Genomic DNA, 25,318 nt, shown 5'->3' with positions numbered 1-25,318 from the left:
TTCCTCCCACTTCTTTCTTTCTTTCTTTTTTAGCATCTTTGCTATCTCCTCAGTTTCCATTTTTCCTTTTTCCTCTCATCCCTCTCCTCTCCTTGCTTCCTCTCCTTGTTTCTCCTCCTCTCCTGTCTTTGCTTCCTCTCCTTGCTTCCTTTCCTCTTCTCTCCTTTTCTTTCTCATTGTCACAGTTCCTCTCTTCATTTCCTCTCCTTTCATCTCTGTGTTTCTTAATTTATTTCTTCTCCTTTCTCTCTTTTCCTCTCCTCCACCTGTTTCGTCTCTTTGTTTCATCTCCTCGACTCCTTTCCTCTAATCTCTTTTCCTCTCCTTGTGTCCTCTCCTCTCCCCTCTTTTCCTTTCTTCTCCTATCCTCTCCTTGTTCTTTCCTTGTTTACTCTTCTCCTGCCCTTGCGTATTCCACTTTGCCTCTTTACTTCTTGCCTCCTTACCTCTCTTCTACTCTCCTTTCCTTGTTTCCTTTCCTGTACTTTAACTAGCCAGCTCCACTGGGGCCCATCAGACTACAACGAGAACCTGAATTAGTCCGCCAGGGGCCCCTAATGATGAACTTCTTGTGTGTAAGCAGAAATGCCCACATACTCCCACGAGTAGAGACTGTGTCTGCAGTGTGTTTGCCTTTATAGGAATTTGGCAGTTTAGTGGGTTGACATGTCTGAGTGTGAGATTGTGTGTGTGTGTGTGTGTGTGTGTGTGTGTGTGCGCGCTTCTTGTGGGCCCCTTCCTGAGCCTCATGACCTCTGTTACAGAACTGTGTAGCTTTTCGCTTTACTCCCATCATAAAGCTTCCCTGTAGATATTCCTTTTTTTTTTTTTGCCATAACTTGTTGATAAGTAGTTTATCCCTCTGCTGTGGCAAACATACGTAGAACATAGCATTTGCCAGACAAGTTTAAAGTATGTGTGCTGTTTTACTAATGTACATGGAGAATGAAAGGAGAACAACATACACTGGTACTTGTCAGTTATCACCTGTCTACATGCTGATAATGTTGACCTGAAGGTGATTCTCTTCATTTTCTCTTCAGGCATTTGGGAACGCTAAGACGGCCCACAACAACAACTCCAGCCGCTTCGGCAAGTTCATCCAGGTCAACTACCAGGAGAGTGGCACCGTCAGGGGGTAAGACACACATGACACACAAGTCACACATATAGAAATTGGTGCAAGTGCAGGATTCACACATCTACAAATCCTGGTGGAGTGGTGACATTTAATCACTTACAAATGGTAATTTAACAGTTACTTGACATACTGATTGTAAATTCTGTTCATAGTATTTCCTTTCCTCATGTAAGAAAGGAAACAGAATTAGCCATTTCATTTTAAGTTTCATTTTACAAATTATTGAAAACACATATAATTAGATAACTCTGCATTCTAACGTGTCTGTTTCTAGAATCCTTTCTTTATATCTTTATATACTATATATACAATATATAATCTACAGCATCTTCTTCTGTGTATGTTGTTGACTTAATCATCTTTTTTGTTATTAGAGCTTTAACAGCCTTTTCTTACATGGCTTTTTTGATCTTTATATGTGTTTATGTTTATTTTTAGAGCCTATGTTGAGAAGTACCTGCTGGAGAAATCACGTCTGGTGTACCAGGAGCACAATGAGAGGTGAGTGGAGACTGACAGGGTTTGTGAATGAGATATGTTTTTATTTTTTTATATCAGGGCAGATGAAGAATTGCAGAGAAAAGCTCTGAATAAATTTTATTGGGTACTGATCAATTCATCACTGGTGTCTGACAGACTTTGTGTCGGTGTATCGTCACCTATTTGGCTCACTAACCACAGTGTTTGGTCAGGATATTGTTGTCATGTCGTTAACGCATTTCTGACATGTTCACACGGTAAGATTTTGTCCCACCCTCCCCTGTATGTTAGATTTTAGTTTGAAGATATGACATAGGGGAGTTTTTCACTGAATCATCACAGAGATCAAAGCCTGATTCAGGAGCAGGATTTAACTATTATTAACCATGTTATTCCAGAGCTGTAGTAGACAACCACAATCAATTCTCTATCTTTTACTGTGAGTAACTCTGGTGCATCATCAGGAGCCCACTTTTCAATCACTGCACACTTAATTAAATTTGATCATCTTAAGAGGACCCTATTTAATGTTAACAATATTCTATAAAATATGAAAATAATTAACCTTAAGGAACCCTGGATGATGTGGTGCAGCCATAGATGATCCAAATTAGAAACATTAAGCACATTCCCATTTGTTTGAGAGATAAGATGTCAAATCCATATCTCTGATATCTACTTTGTTGAAGAAACTCAATACTAAACTAGTCTTCATTTCCTCTGTGAGCTGAGAATGTATCCATCTGAAATAGGCCTCTGCCCTTTGCTAAGAAAACTCTGCAAATGATCAGGTTTCCCTCTGAGTTTGGTTATTTATGCACACAACACATGTCTATTGATACTAATTACACTTTGGAGAATGAGAAAATAGATATTTCAGTTATGTGGCCAGTATAGTGTAACAGCAACACTGTCTGTTCTCACTTGTTTTTTTTTCTTCACACTAGCAGACACTGTGTTTGAATCACTCATTGCCTGGTAGCATGCATACCCTTACATATGAAATAAATATGTAGGGATTTACACCTATACCTACATCCCTTAAATAATTTTTCTATTCTTAAACAACACATATCCTTCTTCTCGACTGGCTTTGTCCACAGATTGCTCATTTCTTCTAGCAACTGTAAAAATTCACTGATCACCACCAGCATAATGGGTTTTGTCAGGGAAGGGGGGGGTGGGGGGGGTATAATGTAAAACCGTCCACCGGTCATCAAATCCCTCTAACCCTGATTGGCCGGGGGTTTCTATTTCATCCCGGTGACAGGCCCTGGCGGCCATATTGATAGGGTAGAAACTAAAGACAGGACCTCCCAGACGGCTCAGACCTGAGGCAGAGAGGTGGGGAAGCAGGCAGGGTGATGATAAACTGCAAAATATCTTAAATCTTAATGCCAGTCTCATGACAGGCTGCCTCTGTATGACCCCAGTGTAGAAAAAGAAATATTAAGAGGGAATTAGCTGAGCTTTCCTGTGATGATGTTAGGCTTCGGACTTTGATGAGACGGCATTCAGTGCAAGTGAGGGGCTGTATTCAGCAACATTAGTTCTGATACATCTGAAATTATATTGTTTTAGCAATTTTAGTGTATTATTCATATAGGGCCAAGAAATAGTCTGGCACATTAACTCCCTGTACCACCACAATGTGTTGTTTTTACTCTTCAGTTTTTGGACTGATTAAACAAGCGAGATTTAACATGTGAATTATATTTTTAAATATCAAAACATATCATAGAGGTATTATTTAGTATCTTATTTGCATTAAAACACTACTAGTATTACGTCTTCTATGTTTAGCTAAGTTAACTTTCCAGAACATAGTATCAGCTCTGTAACTGCACACAAGTTTCAGTTAAAAACATCCTTCTGCCCATCCACCAATTACAGATCGGGAGTCTTTAATATCCTCCCTGGGCTTTTAAACTTTCCACCACTCCATCAGGCGCTAAGTGTCCCTGTGCAGAGTTGTAATAGAATTACATCTCAATGTGTTGGCCCAAGCCCCACCCTTTGTCACAGAGGCACAACTCCTTACACAACTCCAGCCCACACGCCACACTGCTACTTTGTTTGACTTGAAATGTGAGCCTCCCGGGTCAAAGGTGTGACTTATGTTGCATGTTGCAGGTTTGGTTTGTGGAATAGACTGCAGATAGAGAGTTTTTCACTGTACTCCACTCCAAATCTTTGGACGTAGTCTCCCCCCTCAGGCATCGTTTCAGCGGAGCGAGGAGATGTGAACGCTGCTGTCCTCAGTTTAAGAATTTAAAATGATTCACGAAATCAATACAGGAAAAGGGTTTTTGTGCTGAGTTATACCCTTTAACTTATTGTGTATGTTTGTGTGTGTAGGAACTACCATGTGTTCTACTATCTGTTGGCTGGAGCCAGTGAAGAGGAGAGGAAGTCCTTCCACCTGCTCAAACCTGAGGAATACCACTACCTCAACCAGGTCCGCGCGTACACACACACACACACACACACACACACACACACACACACACACACACACACACACACACACACATTCTCACCGACGCACAGACACACATATATAATAGCAAAATAAATATTAGATATTCCACGTCAATATATTTATGCCGTTCTGTTGTGTTGCCTGTCAAATTTTTAAAATCCTGTTTCTACCAACATAATTCAATGAAAATAGAGGAATTGGATTTGGATTGTTGTGATTGATTTTAAGAATTATAGGTGATGGCTAGAACTTGCTGCAATAATTGTGGACAGTTTACATTTTATAAAGCTTCTCTTTTTTCTCTCTAGTTTTTTTTATTTATATTTATTCATTTAGCTGATGCTTTTATCCAAAGACACTTAAAATTGCTATATACGTCAGAGGTCGTATGCCTCTGGAGCAAGTAGGGGTTAAGCGTCTTGCTCAGGGACACATTGGTGTCTCGCAGTTGATTTGAACCCAGGTCTTATGCCTTATCCACTACTCCATCACCACCCCATGCCACCAACCTTTATTTAACCAGAAAGACATTTTAAAATTGTTTCCTTACCAAAATACACAGAAATAACTATGCTACGCTATGAGTTACAGATAAACAACAAATGACAGATACCACAAAATAAGAATTAAACAGAAATGCAATTATACAAAGAGACAATGTAATATAACACTAATGTTATAATTACTTGTCTTGACATTAATAATCCAGTGTGTCAATTGTCTGCACTTACCAGAGACAATAAAACAACATCAGTTTCATGTCACGTCAGCCATTACATGTTAGCAAGTTGTAGGGCAGTTCGAGTAACAAGGCGATCCAGCTATACGAAGAATTTAAAACAGCTGATTTGTACTGGGCAGGAAACAATTTGCCTCATCCAAGAAGCAAGATTCACTTTACTCTCTCAACTGCACAAACTTGTCGTAATTCAGCCTGATTAATACCACCTGTTCACGAGGAGGTGTGTTTTGTGTGAGATTTAACCTTTAGCAGAATCGACTGCCTTGGAATTTAATAAGGCTGCTTGTTCCGCTCCATTTGTAGACAGGTTTCAATCTTTAAAACGTTACTAAAGAGTAAAAAGCAGACTTTCATACTGCAGAGCCTCTGGTCCTGGTGTCAGAAAAGCACATAAAAATATGAACAATTTTGTAGAGTCAGTAGTTGTATTAGAGGACCTGAAACAATTACAAAATATTGCTAATACAGCTGTCAACAAGGTGACATAAAGTCAGATGCTAAAAAACGTCTTTCTAAAGCAAAGAGGTCCATAAATTTTCTATTGAGTCTCTTTCAGTTATATATCTTATTTTAGTTCATTTTGGTTTCATGTATATTTTAACCAATTAATTTAGATTAAGACATTATGATCTTTTAAATCAAACCGTTTTTTTTCCTGTGAAGAAAGGCAGACTACCTGTACATGACTTATACGTGAAAATTGGTGAAATGCTCTTAAATCATCCACACGTGCCATATTAAAAAACAAATCTGTTTGTGGTTCTTGCATGAGGCGCAAGAATTCGTAGTAAATTATCTCCTCACATATGGGGAACATTCTTCCCAAATGCAAAAAATGTTATTATTGAAAAATAAAGCTAAGGCAACATGTAGAGAGATTCACTCCCTCCGTTTCTCTCTGTCACTCATATCCCTGGATCCCTTCTCAACGCTCTGTTGATTTCATCAGCGCAAAAATTTCAACTGTGTGTGTGTGTGTGTGTGTGTGTGTGTGTGTGTGTGTTTACATACTTGTTTCCAGGCCAAAAGCCCCCATATGTGTGCATCTTTTGCAGTACATCTGTGTGCGTTGGCAGCAGATGTGTGAGGATTCATAGTCCCTCTTCCTGTGGCAGAACACTGGGGAGGCAACCAAAAAAAAAAACCTTTGTTCATGTCTTCCCCAAAAAAGTAACTGTTTTTTTCCTCCTCTCTTAATCCCCACAACAACAAATCCCCCCACCCCACCCCCCAATCCCATCCTCTGCTGTCGGTTGCCTGTTACCATGCAGCTCAGTTTCCGTGGCAACAGCAAAACTCGAGTGTTAATCTGGCGCTGACTTGTCCCCGTGCAGAGGGCGCTGGCGGTTGCATGTGTTTGCGTGCACACGCGTTTGTCAGAGCGCACACACAGGCACTCCTTGCGCACACATGTCATGTGTCACAAAGCAGCCAAATGATTATCTAAATTTATCTCTCTTCTCTCTCAGAGAAGAATTTTGTTCTCGTGTGTTCACCTGCTACTGTGTCTGCCTAAGTACGTTTACTCAAGTTCAGTACTTGAAGTTGTAATCCTTAAAGCGGCCATGATCGAAGTTTTTATAATAATGTAAATGACATTGTGAAAAGAATGTGAAATGTGGTGAACCTACAGAGAATGATTAATATTTATATAATCTGTATCTCCCCTCGGCATCTTGTCATCTATTTGTTTACCTGTCTGGCCTATTACTTTTCTGATTTGGTTCACTCTCACGCCATTTGTTTTCAGCGAAGAGCTCTGATGAAACCACCTGATGTACACTACCTGCTCAGCACAAAACAGACAGACAGTTAGTGACTAACTAACAGAGCTGAAAGGAGATTAAGTATTGGACTTACATTCCCCAGTGTTTGGTGGATATGTAAATAAGCAACTGTTTATAATAACAAACGTATTAAATATTATTTATTGTGAAGTAGTGGCGGGCGCATCCTCTATGCTAATTTCACCCTCACACTGACATCATGCTGATATCGTGAGACATCTTTTCACCTCAGCAAGAACCTCATGATCCCGTCACATCCCTAATTAGCAGTAATTTAATAAAAATTAAAAATTGCATTGCATTACATGTCTGTATCACTTCCTGTGAATCCTTTGCACTAGGGTCGGCGATATGAATCTAGCGCGACAGTGACAGGCCTTAAATAATATCGACAAAAGGTTGTTTGATTTCATAAAAAGTCTTAAGGATTATAACTTTAAGGACACATTTGAGGAGGTACATGTACTTTACTTTAGTGCTTCAACTTTGTTACCTCTTCTACACTACATTTTCAGTTGGTAATATTGGATCTCTTACACCACTACATTTGTTTGACAGCTCTAGTTACAAATTCATTTGAACGAAAAATATGATCAGCATTGTTTTAGATTACACTACCTAGTAAAGTAACAAGTTAAAATGAGCTCCAGCTCAGCCAGCAACAGTGAAGTGCTACTTCCACGTTAATGCATCAGTAGTAATCATCCAATGATATCATTTACAACAATATATAAATCACAGGGTAATGCTGATAATACTTGTGTATTATTTTGAGGAGATGCAAAACATGTACTTGTAATGGAGTATTTAAAATGGTTGTATTTCTACTTTTACTTTAGTAAAAGATCTGAATACTTCAAATGTGTAGTGTAAGAAAGTCAGTTATGTGAACCTGAACAAAAAGTTTTCACCCACTGATTGATGTAGTACAGTTTCTGAAATTTAAACTGGTTGTATCAAAATCTCTGATTACGACTAATCGTGGATTCAATGATTGCAGCTCTGGAGGGGTGTGTGTGTGTGTGTGTGTGTGTGTGTGTGTGTGTGTGTGTGTGTGGATTAGTATTTTTTAGTATTAACAGCATGTGTCATCTTTCCCAGTTGCTTTTAAGTGTGCGTATTATTGTGTGTAATCTATGCCTTCTTAACCCGCTCTGCCTTGCTTCCAGATGACAAAGAAATTGCACAAACTCCACTGGGACAATTACTATGAGAGCGAACTGGTCAGTATCTTGTGGATAACAAGTTGTTTGTGTACGTCTGTGTTCATGGGTGTGTCGTTGTACTCTGGGTTTTTGGTGCCAGTCTTGGTCGTGTTCTCTCTCCGCTGTCCACACATGCCTGCTTTCACTGAAATGGGCTAAAGATGGAGGCGACCTGAACTGACCTCAGCTGGTCGTGCTCTATAAAGAACTGCCTCTATAAAGCTTAAAGGGATAACTTTAAGATATTCAAGATATTTTTGTCACACATTCAGTATCTCTTTTAAAAAAACTAGTAAGTTCCTTATTTTAAAAGTGATATCAGAGACGAGGTCTCTTAAAAACAGGAAACTTTTTTCTACAAGAAATGGCACGCTTTCCTTCCTCATTTCTTTTTCAAACCAAGGATCATGAATAAACATAACACAATAAAACTGAAACGTAAAGGAATCCCTTTAATCTTTGGCTTTGGATGCTTTGCTGTCGGGAGATGGGTGATAACATCAAACCTGGAAACCGCCATCTTTAAAGGGAAGGCTCAGGATTTTACCCTCACCACTACATTTACATTTAATATGTGACACACACAGGGCAGGGCAGTGTACTGTAGACAAAGTCATGGTCATAAAGTCTAAATATTTATGCATTTTGAACATTGGAATTGTTTCAGGAAAATCCAATAGGATGCTGTTAAAAAGGAGCCGAGAAGGCTAAGATAGTTCAAAATGACTGCAGACATAATGGCATTTAAGTACTCGTCCAGACTCGTAGAGACGTTTCCTTCAATTAACCTTTTTTCTTTTTGCATTTTTAGTGTAATGCAGTTGGGATAAATATTTTTATTGAAAAATATTTTTATTGAAAAATATTGCACATTGGAAAAAAACACTTCAGTGATGAGAACCACAGAATTTTCAAAATATATTTTGTATGTGTCAATAAATCAACAAAATGGGAGCCATACTTGTTTTTGTGTACAGATTAGAACACAGATTCATACATACGTTTGTACTCAAAACAAAAGATCAAAAGCTAAATAAGCAGATGAAAGAAAAGGAAAAAAAGACTAAACTAAATAAAATTTTAATAAATAAAATAAGGGGGAGTTCCCTCAATCAGAAGACAAAAATGGCAGAGATTTGAAAAAGGCTAAGAAAGGCTGCCACTTACTGTAAAACTTATCAGAATTAGTATTCAGTTATCATTATTAGTTAATTTAGTATTTCCAGTTTTAGGAAAGACTATAAAAATACTTCTGCCAAAAGGAAAATAATAACGGGCAGGAATAGAACACGTGAGTTAGGTTGCAGGAACAGGCATGACATTTATCACAGATGTAAGTGACAGTGGGATAAATTTGTGATAGACGTGCTTTGGAGAAATAAATCCTGTACAGTACTTTGAACTGTATCAAAGAGAGACGAGCACAAGGAGAACTTGTGTGGATTTTGTTAAGAGCAACGTCCCACCAAGCTTCATGTAGGGTCAACCCCAATTCGCCCTCCCAAGCAACCTTGCTTTTAGTGGTAGGTGAGCTGTCGTAGGACAAATGTTGATTGAAAATTTGGGAAATTTTGAATCAACAAATGTTTCTGGCCTATACCAATATGGATATTTGAGAAGAATATAATTTTTATAGCAGTTTTAAAAAGCTTCAAATTTGGTAATAACAGTACTTTTAATGGGAAATTGCAGCGGTGGCACATGTTGGGTTTGCATTAGCAGTAATACAGCTATTACAATATGGATGAGAGTGAGTAATCAATAACATAAAATTGGAAATGTGTATCCGTTGTTTTTTGTGAATCTCTAGAAATGCAATTAGAATCCAAATGAAAATTACTATAGTAGAATGTAATTATAGAATGTAAATATGTTAATTGGTTACTGACAATAGATAGTATCAAAAACAGAGTTTGATTTTATGAACATTTTAAAAATTATAGCTTAAATATGTAGGGTGGCAGGTCATTTTACAGTTGAACACGCTTTTCTTATCAAAAGACGATAAAGATCAGATGGCAGCATATTTCGAACAATAAACTTCCCTGAAATGAAAACTGGTATTAGCCAATATCCTCAGCACTGCCAATAAATCAACTAGGTCTCAAATGATCAAGAAAAATGACTTACAGAAGTCATTATTTCCAGTCTCTGTAGTAACACTGAGAATACAGAAGGCAGTAACCTTACATCCTGTTCGTTCAAGTTTCAATAGTGATCAGTAATATAAGCTTCACATCCTGAAACTTCCCTCTGTGTGTGGTCCATTTTGTGTGTGTGTGTGTGTGTGTGTGTGTGTGTGTGTGTGTGTGTGTGTTTGCCATTTCACCGGCCTTTGAGCTTACCACTGTCAGCCTCAAGTGAGTAATGTTTGGTCAGTGGGATTTGTTGTGTGTGGTTAAAGGATTCAGTATCTCCTAATAGGAGATTATGTTGCTTTCACTTTGCCGCCAAGCAAACACTTGACATTAGAGTTGGTTAATATAAATACGACTTGTCTATTGGTCTTACTTTATTCCCCTCTTGACTTTGGCTCTTTGTCGTCCACTTTTTTTAAACTATTCTTTAATCCAAGAAAAGGGTTTCTGAGGACACTTGTTCTTTTTTTAGCACTTATTGTAGGTCCTGCTTCACATTCATCCAGTTGAAGGAGTACCAAAGAATTCTGTCTTTTAAATATCAAATATCCTGTATGCTTGAAAAGGGCTCTAAAATGCTGTCGTCATTCTGGATTCACAGTGGATTCCAATGTTGAATCCGAGTCATCATCAAAAATTGTGTAAAAATATATCCTGTCAATGGAAATCTTTCAAATCACTGTTGCAGAAAAATCAGCACCCCATTGCTCCAAGGGAAAGTTAAGCATATTTAGCAATTTAGTGGCACAGTGAAGATTGTGTGAAGATTGTTTTGGACATGTAGATCATTGCTGGAGGACTGGATTATGCTGCAGGAGTGATTTGACATGTTCCTATGGAGCTTTAGATGATTTTTTAGTTCATGTTTTTTGCTGTGACTCTTGAGTTGCCATTTGAAATCATTGTTACTTTGGCAAATCCAAGCTAAAAGCTGCTGTCCTCTGAGAAAGAGTCGGCTACAAACATTTCAGAGCCAGCCTACAGATTTTCAGTTGACTACTTTTTTCTCCAAAAAATACTTTTTTAAAAGATGCTTATTTGTTTTTTTTCCAACATTGAGATGGGAAGATTAACACTGATGCAATTAAAATGGAGCTACAGTCAGGACACGCTTAGCCTAGCTTAGCACAAAAGCAGCAACAAACACCATTTCTGGTTTTGGTTGGAGTTTCATGCTAACTGATCACCGACTGTTTTTGTACATGCAACTCCCTCTAATATCACAAATTATTGTTTTTACATATTTGTAGTCATGAAAGGGGTTAACCAAACAAGATACATCGTGTGAATAAGTCAGCTTTAGAAGTGCTGGACTTCACTGTGATTCTTCTCTTTGCCTTAAATCTATGTTTAGTTAATTCATTGTTTTTGAAAGGTGCTACAGTATACAAATAAATGTTAGCTATTGTTATTGCCCTTCTCATCTCAATCTTGCAAGGGAAACAAAAAAGCACATTTGCCAAAATGTTTCTTCAACTTCAACTCTCTCTCTCTCTCTCTCTCTCTCTCTCTCTCTCTCTCTCTCTCTCTCTCTCTCTCTCTCTCTCTCTCTCTCTCTCTCTCTCTGTCTGTCTGTCTGTCCTTCTTTTTCCCTTGGCTTTCCTCTCATATTTTTCCTTATACGACCTTCCCCTCTCACTGTTTGCTGACACACTGTCTCTCTCAAGGGTCAGTCAGTGACCTCATCTGTCTGTGACCTCACTGTCTAAGGAGATGATGTCACCGTCTTCACAAACCCACACACACACACACACACACACACACACATAGAAAGAGAGAAAGCTCAGCAGCCTTTGACAGCTGTCTGAGCATCTGACCAACCCTTTGGGCCTATTTAACCTTTGACCTCCACCACTGGTCAATGTGAAGGGGGGCCACGTCGCAGTAAATAGAGACACCCAGCACTTTGAACAGTGACAAGTGTATACAGAGTCCAGATGCAACGTCTGGTGTAGAAAATAGAAAATAAACAAAACAGATTTTTTTTTATTTAAATCCCAAAGACCAAACATTTTCTGGATGTTTGCAGTCGGGTGTTTGGTTCTGGGCCTCTGTGGCTGTGGCTTTGCATTTTGTGCCTGTTTGAGTGTCTGTGGTTTTTGGCTGTGTGGAATGTCTAGTGGCAGGGGGGGGCAAGCTGTTTTTGGCAAAAAATCGACCTTGGTGCCTTGACAACATAAATCATGATTAGGTCATGGTAAGTAACAGCAAAGCCTCGATTGGATGCACACAAGTTTTAACTGGATCCTTAAGTGATCTGTTAAAAAGCTCCATGTGCAGCGTCAGCTGGGCTCCTGACTCGACTCAATTTAGTGTAAGCCCGCACCAGAAGTGTTGCAACTGGCATGAAATTACAATTTCAATTTCTGAAGTGAGTCTTTGTTTAAAATAAGCAAAAAGAACTGATTGTTTCTTAATCATTTCCTTTGCTGCACTCAAGCATCTCTAGTTCTTTTTTTTTTAAAGCACCAAGCTAAGGTTTTGTTTTTTGATCCAAGTATTCCCTCTCAATTGGCCAAAATTGATCTCTTTATTTTCTCTACTTCCTTCAACGTATCACATTTATCTGCTTGGCGCTGAGGTCTAACATACCCGGCAATTTGAATACTGGCTTTTCCCGGGTCTCACTGCCACTCGAGAAGCCTCAGACCCCCTTTTGTTTCAATTGGAGAAGCTCGCTGGTGAAATTTGCCATTTGTTGGCTCTGCAGTTCCCGACTAGTTCTAAGCCAAAGGAAAACAATGGAGCGGCAGAGGAGTGTTGAATATGTAGAAGAGGCAATCTAGAGTGTGGATTATGGGTTCCTGTGTCTTCTCTCACTGGCCAGTTGCTGTGGTATGTGCTAATTACAGCCTTAGAGAGGCTCTCTGCCGGAGCAGAGACATGCTGACCGACCGGAGCGCCTGAGGAGACAAACACACACGTATATATTCATATCCTCACTACATCCCTCCTTTACAATGACTTTGTCATATTAGTGTCTCCCAATTACACAGAAATGCACTAATTCACTTAGCAGGGTTTCCCCAGATGAAATAAACTCAGAAGACTTTCTGTCTTTTGACATTGCGACATGCTGCTTTTTTATCTCCTGTAATCAATTTAATTTCTAGATGATGGTCTTACCTATTAAATATGTGGCCTTTGCTGTCTGATCTAGCTCCTTGAGGTGTGAGGTATGTCACATGACTTTAACAAAATCTAAGAATCAGACTTGGATTTGACATAGGCTTTAACCTTGATGTGGAATGACTTGGCATTCACCCCAAGTCCAAAGATTAAAAATGATATTGCATAAAGTATTTAAAGGAAGGAAAATCAAACGTTTATCCTCTCCTTTGAGTCAAGCCAACAGCAGCCAATTACGTTTCATGAGCAGGAAGCAATGGACATCACAGGAATACCTTTCAAAAACAATACCTTAAAATATATTTAGCTTTTATATTTGTTAAAATGTATGTGAGATAATGTGTAAAGTTAAGGACTTGGGCCTTGTTGGTCTTGACTTGGGACTTGAAAGTCAAGGCTTGAGATTTACTTGTCACTTTACTTCAAGTGGCCCTCCTCATTTCTGAAATATTGTGGGAAACTCTGCTTAGTCACACACAGTAATTTAGCTTCTGCAGATTCATCCATTAGTTTCACAAGTCTTCACTGTCCATAATGTGTATATATATAATTATTAATAAAACCCTCTGTGATGCTGATGTCTCTCTCCTTCTTCCTCTCTTTCGCTGTGGTTGTGTGTTTCCACCTGACACTAGCAGGACTGCTTCACAGTGGAAGGAGAGGATCTGAAACATGACTTTGAGCGGCTGCAGCTGGCTATGGAGATGGTCGGCTTCCTACCCACCACACGCAAACAGTAAGATGAGCTGTGTCATGTATACAACTATACTTACATACCTGATTACAGACCCTCTGCCCTGTCTGTTACATATCAGGGTGAGGAGTGTTTTAAGTAGAATCAATGTGCAAAAATGTATCCCACTGAGTCTTTGTGAAACATATTACAAGCTCAGCAGATGTGGTTTAGGGACGGCAACGGGACATAAAACAAACTAATCACTCATGTCAATACTCCAACTCTTCATCTGATGCTCTCACAAACCATTTTAATTTATGATATCTCAAGCTCTCGTCAACAGCTCAGAGCTTGTTTAGTTTGTTTTTTGTTGTCTTTTGCCAGATTTAAAGGAACATTTTTCTAAGCTGACCGGCTGCCAGCTGTAGCTGCATATTTAATGAACAGACATAAGAGTGGTATCGATTTTGTCATGTAAAAAGCAAATAAGCGTATCCCAAAATGTCAAACTACTCCTTTAAATGTTTATAGTGTTTGAGATGAACAGAGTCCCTGAGGTGACTGCATTTTAGTTGAAATTCTTTAAGTAAACCGGCATCAGTCAGTCAGGAAGCATTTTAAAAAATGCTCAAAAACACAAAAAAATTTAAATGTATTAACAATGAGTGCCTTTCTTCGTCAGGATCTTCTCCCTGCTGTCAGCAATCCTCCACCTGGGGAACATCCGCTACAAGAAGAAGACCTACAGGGACGATTCTATCGACATCTGTAACCCAGAGGTTCTGCCCATCGTCTCAGAGCTGCTAGAGGTGAGCAGCATGATGCAGCCTTTTCACCAACACTGGGTCATGAAATTAAAGTTTGATTAAGGGCCATTAGTAAATGTAAATTGAACATGTTTTATGGAACTATGTGTGGTAAATATTGAATTAAATTTTGTTAATAATCCAGTTTTCATGCGAAAATCCAATAGAAAAGCCACATTTTACATGTCTGAGTCAAAAAACACAGTACTTTTTGTATTGCTGACTTTATGCTGAAATACAATACTCTAAAATACTTTGAAGGATAATAAAAATGAAGAATTGGAGCAGAGCTTTACCACAGGGCTTGTTTATTCTCCCTAATACTTTCTTTGCCATTTTGTCTCCCAAAGTTATTCCATTACATGCCCACTGGAGATACTTAAAACTCCATGGACTTAGTGAACTTTTAAAAACAAGTAGCATCCATTTGAGCTGATGACTTTTCCTTTTACTATGTATTTTTTTAAACACTGTGAGAAATCACTATTCCTATTGAGAGAGTTTACATCCCTTATGTGAGCTTTACAAAAAGCCTTTTAGAGAGCTGAGGACTCTGCATACAAGCACAGCTTGTGGTGACAGCAGAAGTTAAGAGGTGCTTCAGGTCCCAACCAGTGCTTCCACAAAGTACTGTTTGTGTTGAGGCTATTTTCAGACCTCTTGTGCTGGTGTGCTGTTGCGTAGGCGTGCTTTCCCACCAGGAACAACGAGTCCTTGTTGTCCCAATATCACCTGCATAGTTAAATCACATATATAAATATAAAAACATATCGGACACTGATACAAGCTTCAACAATGTTTGACCATTGTGTCATCTGTCACACAATCTCTCATGCATGCTTGTCAGCAACTCTTTGTTCCTTAATTTTGAGGTGAAAAGTTCCTGCAAAGGGTTTCAAATTTCCTGGCCTGTCCGGTGTAAATTGTCTCCCACTTACTGCGTGGATGTTTGGTGGATTGTCAGTGCTTGTCCAATCACGTCCTTGCTTGCTCAACATAATCATTACTTGTCTAATTGCATATTTGTAAGCAGAGTAGTTTGCTCAGTGGAAGCACTTTATGCCTGTAAACAAAGTTAAAATGAAGTTCAGCCAACCTCTGGTTTCATGAACAATTTTATCGTCTAACTGTAGAAGTAAAAATGCCTCGGGCTATTCATAGACTACAGTATCGGTGCATTGTGGACAGTCTCATGCTGCTTTATTGTTCCTTAATTTATTTTAATATTGTATTTTTATAACCTCACTTCTGTTTTAGTACTGCACAGACCCAAACCAAACTGAAAAGCAGTTCTTGACCTCAATAAGACATTGTAGTACTTATCCAACATAATACTAATCAGCCTGGTCTGTGGGTTTAGACTGCTTTAAACTCAATGAAGGACATGGAAAAACATATTTTGGCATGGGTTAATGTGCCACGCAGCATTTACAAATTTATGATGTTGTGCTGAATGTGGGTTCATTCTTGACACTGAGTGCAGACCACACACCCATCAGTGTGCACAGTGAGGACAGCTCAAACATCAACATGCTGTTCTGATTTACCTTGGGACTGAGGTATGGTGGCACTTCCCAGTCCCTGTTACAAACTTAAACGATTAGCCGGATGTGCTTGTTGAGTTGCTGACAAAACAATGTCCGAAGTGTGCCGGAGACTCCTGTCAACAGCACAGCAGGGATGTTATGACTGTGGAGAGCCTGCCAGGGTTCCCGTCTAACATCCAGACTGGTCCCTTTGACTCTTCAGAGGTCCAGAGAGGTAGTGACGTAAGCTGGGCCACATGTTGGCCACATGCTCAGGGTTAGTGTTTTAAGTTCAAGTTTATTTGGGTGTCTGTTAGTTGGTGCAGAGGCAGCAGCTATGTGTCCCTGGGGACATATAAACATTGTTAAAGCAAAGAAGAAGAAAGACGGAGGAAAACCAATTAAATTTTTTTTTATTGGACATCTTAACTCTTTAATTTGGCAAAATTCCTGCTGAAACATAATGTTGGAGGGGTCAGCCAATGGGAAGTCAGTGTTATTTGGTGTGAGGAGTGAAGGACCAGATAATATTTTTTTAAAGTGATGTTTTATTGGCTTAATGTTGCAACTGTTTAAAATGGTGTTTTCCTGGAAGTTAATTCACATGAAATTAAAACATTTTTTGACATGAGCTAAAAAGGTAAAAACTTACCTTTAATTTAATTGTAACTTGACAGTAAAGCATGCATTTACCTTGATTTATACTGTAGTTACTTTGAGTGTCTTTTAAAATTTAATTAGCATGATGAAATTGATGGATGTATAGCTCGGACAGGCGCCATCAAAAGTACTTAGCACTTACCTTTTATTGATGATACATGACTTTATTTTAAGACTCTTTCCATGAGAGCTGTTAAATGGCTGAAAAAATGTTGTTGAGGTTTGCTAAATGCAGCTGTGTGTGAGTCATGCAAGGCTTCAAGGGAAAGCTCAGCTAAAGTGCACCTTCTAACCCTAATTTTGGAATCAGTCTGTACTTCACATAGATATGTAAAATGGGCAACCTTTTAAGCAGGATGGGATATGAACTACTGCCCGCACTATTCCTATGTTGCACTAATGTGAAGCATCTCTCAAGGAGAGCTGATTGGCATGAGTGTGAATTGATGAATGAATAGGAATGAAGCTGGCTGGAACTTCCTCTTTCCTGTGGAGGTGGGGGAGGAAGTAGAGCTTGTAGGAGCTGATGGACAGCTGACAGACTGGATCCTTTTGAGCTGTAGAGTTGAGTGATTCGTCCTAACCAAAAACATTTCTGTGCAAACTGGTAATCAGTCCAGAGAGAGTAGCTCACTGTGAGAAGAACATTCTGATGGTATTTTAATGCTCAAAACAGCATCTTTAGACTTCATCACATTCATCACAACCTAATGTAGGCTAATACTTTTTGATAAAGTCAGGTCAGGTTGTTGATTTTATTTTCCTCATAAGTAACCATACAATACCGTTTTTCTTCAAGCCTCTGTTGCCAGATGCGGAGAGCCAGCTTCCTAATTTCTAGAATAATTCCTGCCTTCTACGACACTACTTCAATTTCATGTAATAGTTTACACTGTCTTTTACAGTTTTATTTAGGAGTAAAAGGTGAACAAAATAAGTTTTATTGAACATCTCAACCAGTTACAGTGACTGTAATGACTAGTTGAGTCAGCAAGTGAAAACAACCCATAGACCAATTCTCAACACCCATCACTCCTGTCTTGAAAAGTTACCGTTGCAAAGACGGCCAAGGTTTGGTCAACAATACAGCAGTGTTTTTACTGTTTACCACCTACTGCAGGTTACTAACTGCGAGCTGCTGAAGTAAATGTTAGCTAACTCTGGTAATGAATAAGGTCAACACGTTTTTTACCATATCGAAACTGTCTTTGTTGTTTGTAGCATTTTGCGAAAATGTAGGGACTAGGCAGAAGAAGCATTAGACCAGGAAGACAAAGTCAGTGTTATCCAAGTTCCTGCATAGCTGTGATTGGTGCATTGAGGGAAAGAGGTGGTGCTTAGGATCAATACATTTGTGGGTAGCGTTTTCTTTTACAAATATAGAAAGAAGAGAGAACAATATGTCTCTTAGTGTCTTAGACGTCTTAATGTCCAAGAAAAAATTTTTTTGGAGCAGAATCACTGACCCCAAAACCAGTGCTCATAAACTTCTGTGTATTATGTTATTAGAGCTGTGATCATAGACTGAGCAGCAAGCTTGTTACCAAGCAATACATGGAAATGTACCGGCTAAAGACCAATCACCAGGCAGAATAGGCTTTGCTCTTAGTCGAGGGATTACCAGGCAGTGTGTCTGATTATGCCAACCCCCCCCCCTGTCTTTCCTTCCATGTTTATGTCAAAGCCTTTACAAAGGAGGCGGTTGACAACACTAGATCCATAATGGTATTAACTATAACATTAACACCCTTGCCTTTTATACATGAAGACATTAGGCAATCACACAAAGATATGCTGTCACATGTACACACACACACACACACACACACACACACACACACACACACACACACGTGGTCTCAGCAGCAGCTGTTCAGCCCAATCCCATAATCCCTGTAGATGGAGGAGAGGTGTGCGGTGACATCTGCTTCTCCCACTGTGGCCCTGTCATCAATGGTTTGTCTGGGGCCAGGTTTAGAGTCTGTGCGCATGCAAGGCCACATACTATTGTACTGTATGTGTGAGGACAGAGAGCATTGTTTATGTGCTAATCTTGGCCAGCTAAGTCAGTTAGAAGCAGCAGAGTTATTGTGAGCAGACGTTTAATAGACTGGAGGGTCTACTAAACTCTTCTGTCACTGTGTTTTTGTGATTGAGAAACTGCTCATGCTGTAATTACAATGACCAAATTCCCGGTGAACTAAACACATGATAGATTGAGATACTTCTTGATCATGTTGATCCTGTAAATCAGATATTGCCAAAAAGCCGCTCATTGTTTTGCAACATTTCCAGAAATTGTCTAATACAACCAGAGATATTAAAGAAATAATTACCTTGGTTTAAACATTATATGGTAGCAAACTCTCTACCTGTAGATATATCTATATTGTGTAATGGGACTCAGTATATCCTCATATTGTCGAGCTGGTCAGTCATGACCAGCTGGCAGCTGTTTTCAAATAAATATTTGAAATGAAATTTTATACATTGCGGACAGTACTTAACATACCTCTATCTGTGAAATAAAGTCTTCTGTGGCTCTGGAGGGAGCTTTGTGAAGTCTGAGAATATTCAGTTCAATACTGTAATAATCATAATAAATTCGGCTTTGGCTTGGAGAACAAGCATTTTTAACAGCAAGTATTACAAATGTGGGTATGGAGCAGGTATCTATCATCAAGGTTTGTGGCATTGTGGGGAAATGCATGATTCTGCATTTTTGGAGACTGTCTCCTACAAGGAACTAAAAATATTGATGTCTTGGCCTCTACTGCTTAAATGCAAATTCTTTTTTTTAATCTTGTGTGAGTCATCTGGCTTTATGGCAGTGCAATTTTAAATTCCCAGAGAACCCCTTTAATAAAATAATGCCCAGGGACATTATTGGACTGGACCATTGCTGTATGTTATCTTCCAGTGGCTTTGTCACTTTTGACTGACAGATTATCAAATAAAGGCCAGAATATCCCAAAAATAACTCTCACTTCAACATTTGCCATGACCAGTGGCCCTGTATAATACTTATGATGTATATTTTAACCCTGATACTGTATGAATTCATTGTATTCTTAACTGGTGACACCTTAAACAACAAATCCCTCCAGCATCAATTTCTAAGTGACACCAAACCCTGATCTTGACCTTGGCCTTGTATTGTTTCCTCTACAGGTCAAAGAGGAGATGCTGCTGGAAGCGCTGACAACCAGGAAGACGATGACTGTTGGAGAGAGGCTTATTGTACCCTACAAACTTGCTGAGGTGACCTTTATAGTTACCACCAATATCCACATACAGCACCACATCAAACACACAGATTTATCTGACCTACTAAAACTGATGAACTATTACTGGTAAAACCCCTGTGAGCCTGTCTGGACTTTCATTGCCACCACACATTTATCAAAACCCAGAAGATGATAAACATTAAGGGACATTTTTAGCAAATGTTTATAGCTTTCTTCTTTGCTGCTGATAGTCAAAAGGGTGGTAGTAAGGGCGTGTCTTGTGTAAATTCCAGTCAGTCTCAAGAAAGCATATTGGCGCCCAGCGTTTTGTTATGAAGAGCGTCAGCTGTAGGGGAGACTCTGTGTTTGTGTGTGCATGCTTTGGGGCTTGTCTGGGGAGTTTGTTGTGGCACTTCCCCAGCCCCCACCACTTCTCTCTAAGGCTCTTTTGATAGGGGTCTCTTCCTCTGCTACTTCCTGTTTCCTGTTGAGTCAAGGAACAGTGCGACTCAACCCTGTACATACAGCCCTCTGGACTCCGTGTGTGAAATTTACCTCCAGGATGCCTCAGCTGAGCTAGATAGACTCCTCTGAGATCTATCATTGTTCTAGTGAATATTAATATGCAGTAGTTTATGTTCATCTCTCTGTCCTCAAAGCCTTTGATGGTTCAGCATAGAATAGAATTTGGTCCAGCTCTCATGTCTGCAGGGCCTTTTTTCTGAAGAAGCAAATGCTACACATAGATAGTCTGTTACCATGCTCTGCTTCACCACCACCCCCATCTGATCCACGGGTTAGTTTAGCCCAACAATGGTTGCTCCTTCTCTCACACCCCCCCTATCCCTCCAGTCATGTGGTATGGTCTCAGGAATGTGCAACCTCCACTGGAATATACAGTACAGAGGCCAAAAGCCAGATCCTGAGTCTGTCTCTGTTTGTCTCAGTCACACATGTTTTAGACACATAAATAGCCCTTTTTCTAGACTAGCTGTGTAACAGAGGTTCGTGATCAGAAACTTCTGGACAAGGGCTTCACCTATGATAAACCCTGTCCTGCAACTTCTGGGTGTCATTCCATGGAAGTTCCCTCCTTTCCTTTACAAGTTGGCCTTATCTTGAAAAGAGCAAGAGGCAAATCGTTATAGAAGTTCCTGAAGACAATGAAGCAGAGACCTTTCAATCTCGGAAAGCCCCCTATTGACAGAAACATTGACAAACATAGATTAGCATACAGGAAATCCCCAGATGAGTAAAAAATGGATGAGAAGGTGGGAAAAGGTGAGAGGAAAATAGTCTGATTGCCTGATAACATATTGTTGTAGCTCTCTCCCAGCATTGAAAATAATAATTTTTAAATAATAATTTAAATTGTTTTGGCCATTTGAGGGCTGTAAATAGACTGCTCTTATATAGCGCTTTTCTACTTTAACGGTCAAAGTGCTTTATCTTTCAGTATCTGTTTTTGGACTGTACTAACTGCTGAGGGAAATATCTGGTTCTTTACCTGCTACATGCTCCACTTTCTTCACCAGCTATAGTCACTAACTTTGACTGTCAATAGTTTGGTGCTGAGCAGGTACCATACAGTGGTTTGAAAGAGCTGCATCTCGGAACTGTAAAGTTTCAGGCTAAAAACCCAAAGCAACGAGCTAAAAGATGCTGTGAGGCTCTGCAGAGGTAAAGCGGACTGCAGAGTCAGCTGATAAATATATGTGGGTTCATCACATTACACTACGAAGGACTCTTTTCACATACATGTAATCTTGTGATCCATTATTAATACAACAATATTAATTATAGCCGCTTCATTTCAAGTTAGCAGGTATTGAGGTAAGGAATACCTACCATGCAAGTTTGCACTTCTGCACTTGTCATCACCCTCATTTACATAATGCATATTCCCTAGCCCCCCACTCGGCCTGAAACCGCCATTTGAGCTAGTAAGGACAGACCAAAATGTTCTCACTTTCCAAAAATTTCTTCACTCTATATCTGACACTCAAAGTGGTCCTCACAAAATAGATTTACAAGAGCACACACACACACCCACCACAAGAGCAACGAAAGTGAAGCCCTGCCCTGATATGACTGAGGACCGTGGGATCGAGTTGAGGCCACCTGTGGAATCCATAACACGCCTGTTTTTATACAAAGGAAATATGGAAAAAAGAACCTGGCAAATGTTGCTGGTTCTTCTCAGAAATTACTTCTTCCTACTTGGATGAGAAAGGTTGATAAAGTGTGCTAGGCAGCTGTCCCATCCACCCACAGATAGGGAGATTTTGGTGAGGCATCTGACCTGCTGAACCTCAGTGTGAGTGCAGAATAGAGGTTCGGATATCTCAAACTTCAGCCAACGTTCTTTGAATGAGGTCCTAAGTGAGTCAGGTGGAATGCATTTATGAATTGCTTGGTTTTGGTTCCAGGGTAATAATGAGAGTAAATGTAATTCCCCATCCAAGCAAGGAAGCTGTGCTTGATAACCTCAGAATATGGAATTGAATTTGTTATTCTGGCTCCGGTGAATGTGTCACGGAAATGGAACATTTTAGTTTTGAACCCCGCCTTCAATTCTTTTTCACACAGGTCCTCAGATTAAAGCCACCACACTGCTTCTGTTTTAAGAAGGCAACTCTTCACTCAAAAAATGCAGAAATAACATCTAGGCTTGTATTATCAGTTATGCCCTGTGATTGGGGTATCAGGGATAGTTTTCAAATCACATATTTAGAACATATATGAATGAAAAAGAGCAAATTCATCCTTCCTTTTACCAGTAATTTTGGTACGTATACGAGAAAGACTATCCGCTCTTTTCGTGTTAAAAGTACATGTCCCAATGCTGGAGATGATTTCTGATGTTGTGCGAGTGTGTGTGATTTGATTATCACTATTACGTATTAACACTAGCCTCAGCTGTGCTTTGTGGTAAGTGTTAATTTGCAAATGTTAGCATGCTAACACACTAAACTAACACGGTAATCATACCTGCTAAACATCAACATGTTAATGTTGTCATTTTGAGCATAATAGCATGCAGGCGTTAGCATTCAGCTTAAAACACCACTGTGCCAAAGTATAGCCCCACAGAGCTGCTGGCATGGCTGTAAATTATTAGTTTGCTATATACTATATTATGTAAATCTGCATTATACAGTTTTTTATTTGCATTTAACTGAATAGAGAGAAATGAAACAGAAATCAGTTATAAAGACAACTACAATATATGGATTTATACTGACGCAAGCAATCTATGCAAACCAGTTGTATCACAGTTTAACCTCATTTTGTAAACTGCAATTATCAAGTTATCACTGGTAACATTTATTGTAAAATTATGGGTAATACCAGCCTTCAGCCAACCATGTTGGGTGCAAATAATGTTGACCTCTGTGGTTTAGCTCGGGTTTAGAAGTTATTTTGAGGTGTGAGAAAAACATCAGCGTGCATCTTAAGTTCATGATAACATGCGTGTGTATGTCTGTTAAGGTAGACATACCATGTGAGCCCATGTCTGAGAAGATAAGGTGTGCTGTCTGATGTTGGCTTTTTTGATGTGCCTGCAGATAATCTGACCTCACCACTTCCTTCTTCCTGTTTAGACAGACATGGGGAAGGGAAGTGAGCATTCAGAGGCTCATTTATATGCTTTGTATTAATATAAAAGTTCTGCTTCTTTAGGAACAGTTTCAAAGTTATTGAAGCTTTTTAGTGAGAGCTGATCTCCCATTGTTGGGGGACTTTAAAATGTATCACATATATTGACATACATGTATATGGACAAACATAGACAAAAACAAAAACTACATAATAGGGCTGAACAATTTGGGGGGGGGAAATCTGCCAAATATTGCGATTTCGATTCGATTTGTGATTTTTTTAATTTAAGTTTTGCTAAAGTTCAATATTCACTGCCAATCTATTTTTGATGGAAGCCACGTCAAGTAGCACAGAGCAGATGAACCAGGCAGGAGGTCAGACACAAAAGGACATAGAAAATCCAGTCAATTTTCAAAATAACAGAGCGGAACGAACGGGCTCACAAACAAACATTATCCATAGTTGAAGCACCCAAAATGACAAATTAACAACATGCTAACAATGTAGGGCAGCTAAAACGCTCTGTTGCTGAAACACATGAGTTGACGCCCGACAAAACCGCAGCACAGCCGCTGCCTTTGTCACGTTTTCCTCCAGTTTCTTTTGTTGTTGTAAAATCTACGTGCCCTGTGCCCGCTCTGATTGGTGAGTAGGACCGTAACAGGAGGCGCATGACGCCAAGCAAGAATGAATTTGTAACTGCACGACTGTTTAAATCCGGTCAGATATGCTGTATAATTAACCCGCAATTAACATTTTAATCGCCGTCTTCACGATTAGCTAAGCGCGTTCTTTCAAATCGCAATTTTGATTTGAAAACAATTAATCGTTCAGCCCTACTACATAAATAAAAATAAAAAACATATGCAGATTGGCATATTGTGGTACGCACAAAACATCCTGCAGCGAGGAAGCTAGCAGGCCACGTGCAATGTGAGCTCATGCTGGTGTTTCACACCGCCTGTGGTTTTCAGGAGAAAGAAAGAAAGACATGGAAAGAAAGCAACAACTTCCCCTCAGCAGAGCCTTATAATTACAAACACCAGCTAAGACCTGGTTTAACAGCCAGGACCGACAGTTTACAGTTTACAATAGTCTCTGATAAAGTCCCGCTAATTATTTTGTCAGTTTCTTGGGTGGCCCTCCAGTAAAACTCATTTGCTTCCAGCCATGTTCCCTCCTAGTTCGTGACTGGTCCCATTGTGGTGAATAATTAAATTACATGGCAAACACAGAGACAATGCATGCTCAGTGAGCATGTCAAATGTTCACATCACATCTGCCGATCCCCTGAGTTCCTGCTGGAGCATTCAAATTGTGATTCTTTTTCAAACATTGTATTATTCATAACAATCTTGCATAACTTTGTGGGAGCAGGGACGTCACAGACGTGCTTGCTAAAAATATCATAAACAATAAATAATGTAGGAGTGAAGAGGCAGCTTTTAAAATGCACAGTTCTGCTTTATCACGGCTGTTGGCTGCATGTGGCCTCAACAGGCCTGCAAAGGAAGGGCATCCGCATCGGGGCTTGATCAGGTTCACTGTGTCCCACAAAGGCCTCTGAAGGAGGAGGAATGTTTTTATTGTTATGTAACAGATTTAAGACATTATTGTGTACTCAGTTTTTATGTCCTGGTAGTGTGAGTCTGAGTGTCTGTTTCAACTTCATCTGGTAAATTTTAATTTGTCTGATCTCTCTGAAACACAGTGTAT

General features: G+C 39.5%; 1 protein-coding gene across 3 annotated transcripts in view; it reads left to right on the top strand.

Annotated features, from left to right (window-relative positions):
- Positions 1–25,318, top strand: part of LOC123961384 (unconventional myosin-IXAa-like) — a 153,894-nt gene that overhangs the window by 72,549 nt on the left and 56,027 nt on the right. For 2 of the 3 annotated variants that reach the window (XM_046036728.1, XM_046036729.1), the window contains exons 3-9: positions 1,044–1,138; positions 1,580–1,642; positions 3,980–4,079; positions 7,802–7,855; positions 13,740–13,840; positions 14,463–14,589; positions 19,944–20,033. In XM_046036728.1, the coding sequence (XP_045892684.1) occupies positions 1,044–1,138; positions 1,580–1,642; positions 3,980–4,079; positions 7,802–7,855; positions 13,740–13,840; positions 14,463–14,589; positions 19,944–20,033 (630 nt within the window). The remainder of the gene's footprint in view (positions 1–1,043; positions 1,139–1,579; positions 1,643–3,979; positions 4,080–7,801; positions 7,856–13,739; positions 13,841–14,462; positions 14,590–19,943; positions 20,034–25,318) is intronic. The other variant, XM_046036730.1, reaches the window with a different exon arrangement.

Source organism: Micropterus dolomieu, linkage group LG22 (assembly GCF_021292245.1).
Source record: "Micropterus dolomieu isolate WLL.071019.BEF.003 ecotype Adirondacks linkage group LG22, ASM2129224v1, whole genome shotgun sequence".
Lineage (NCBI taxonomy): Eukaryota > Metazoa > Chordata > Actinopteri > Centrarchiformes > Centrarchidae > Micropterus > Micropterus dolomieu.
This window is presented reverse-complemented; position numbering and strand designations above follow the sequence as displayed.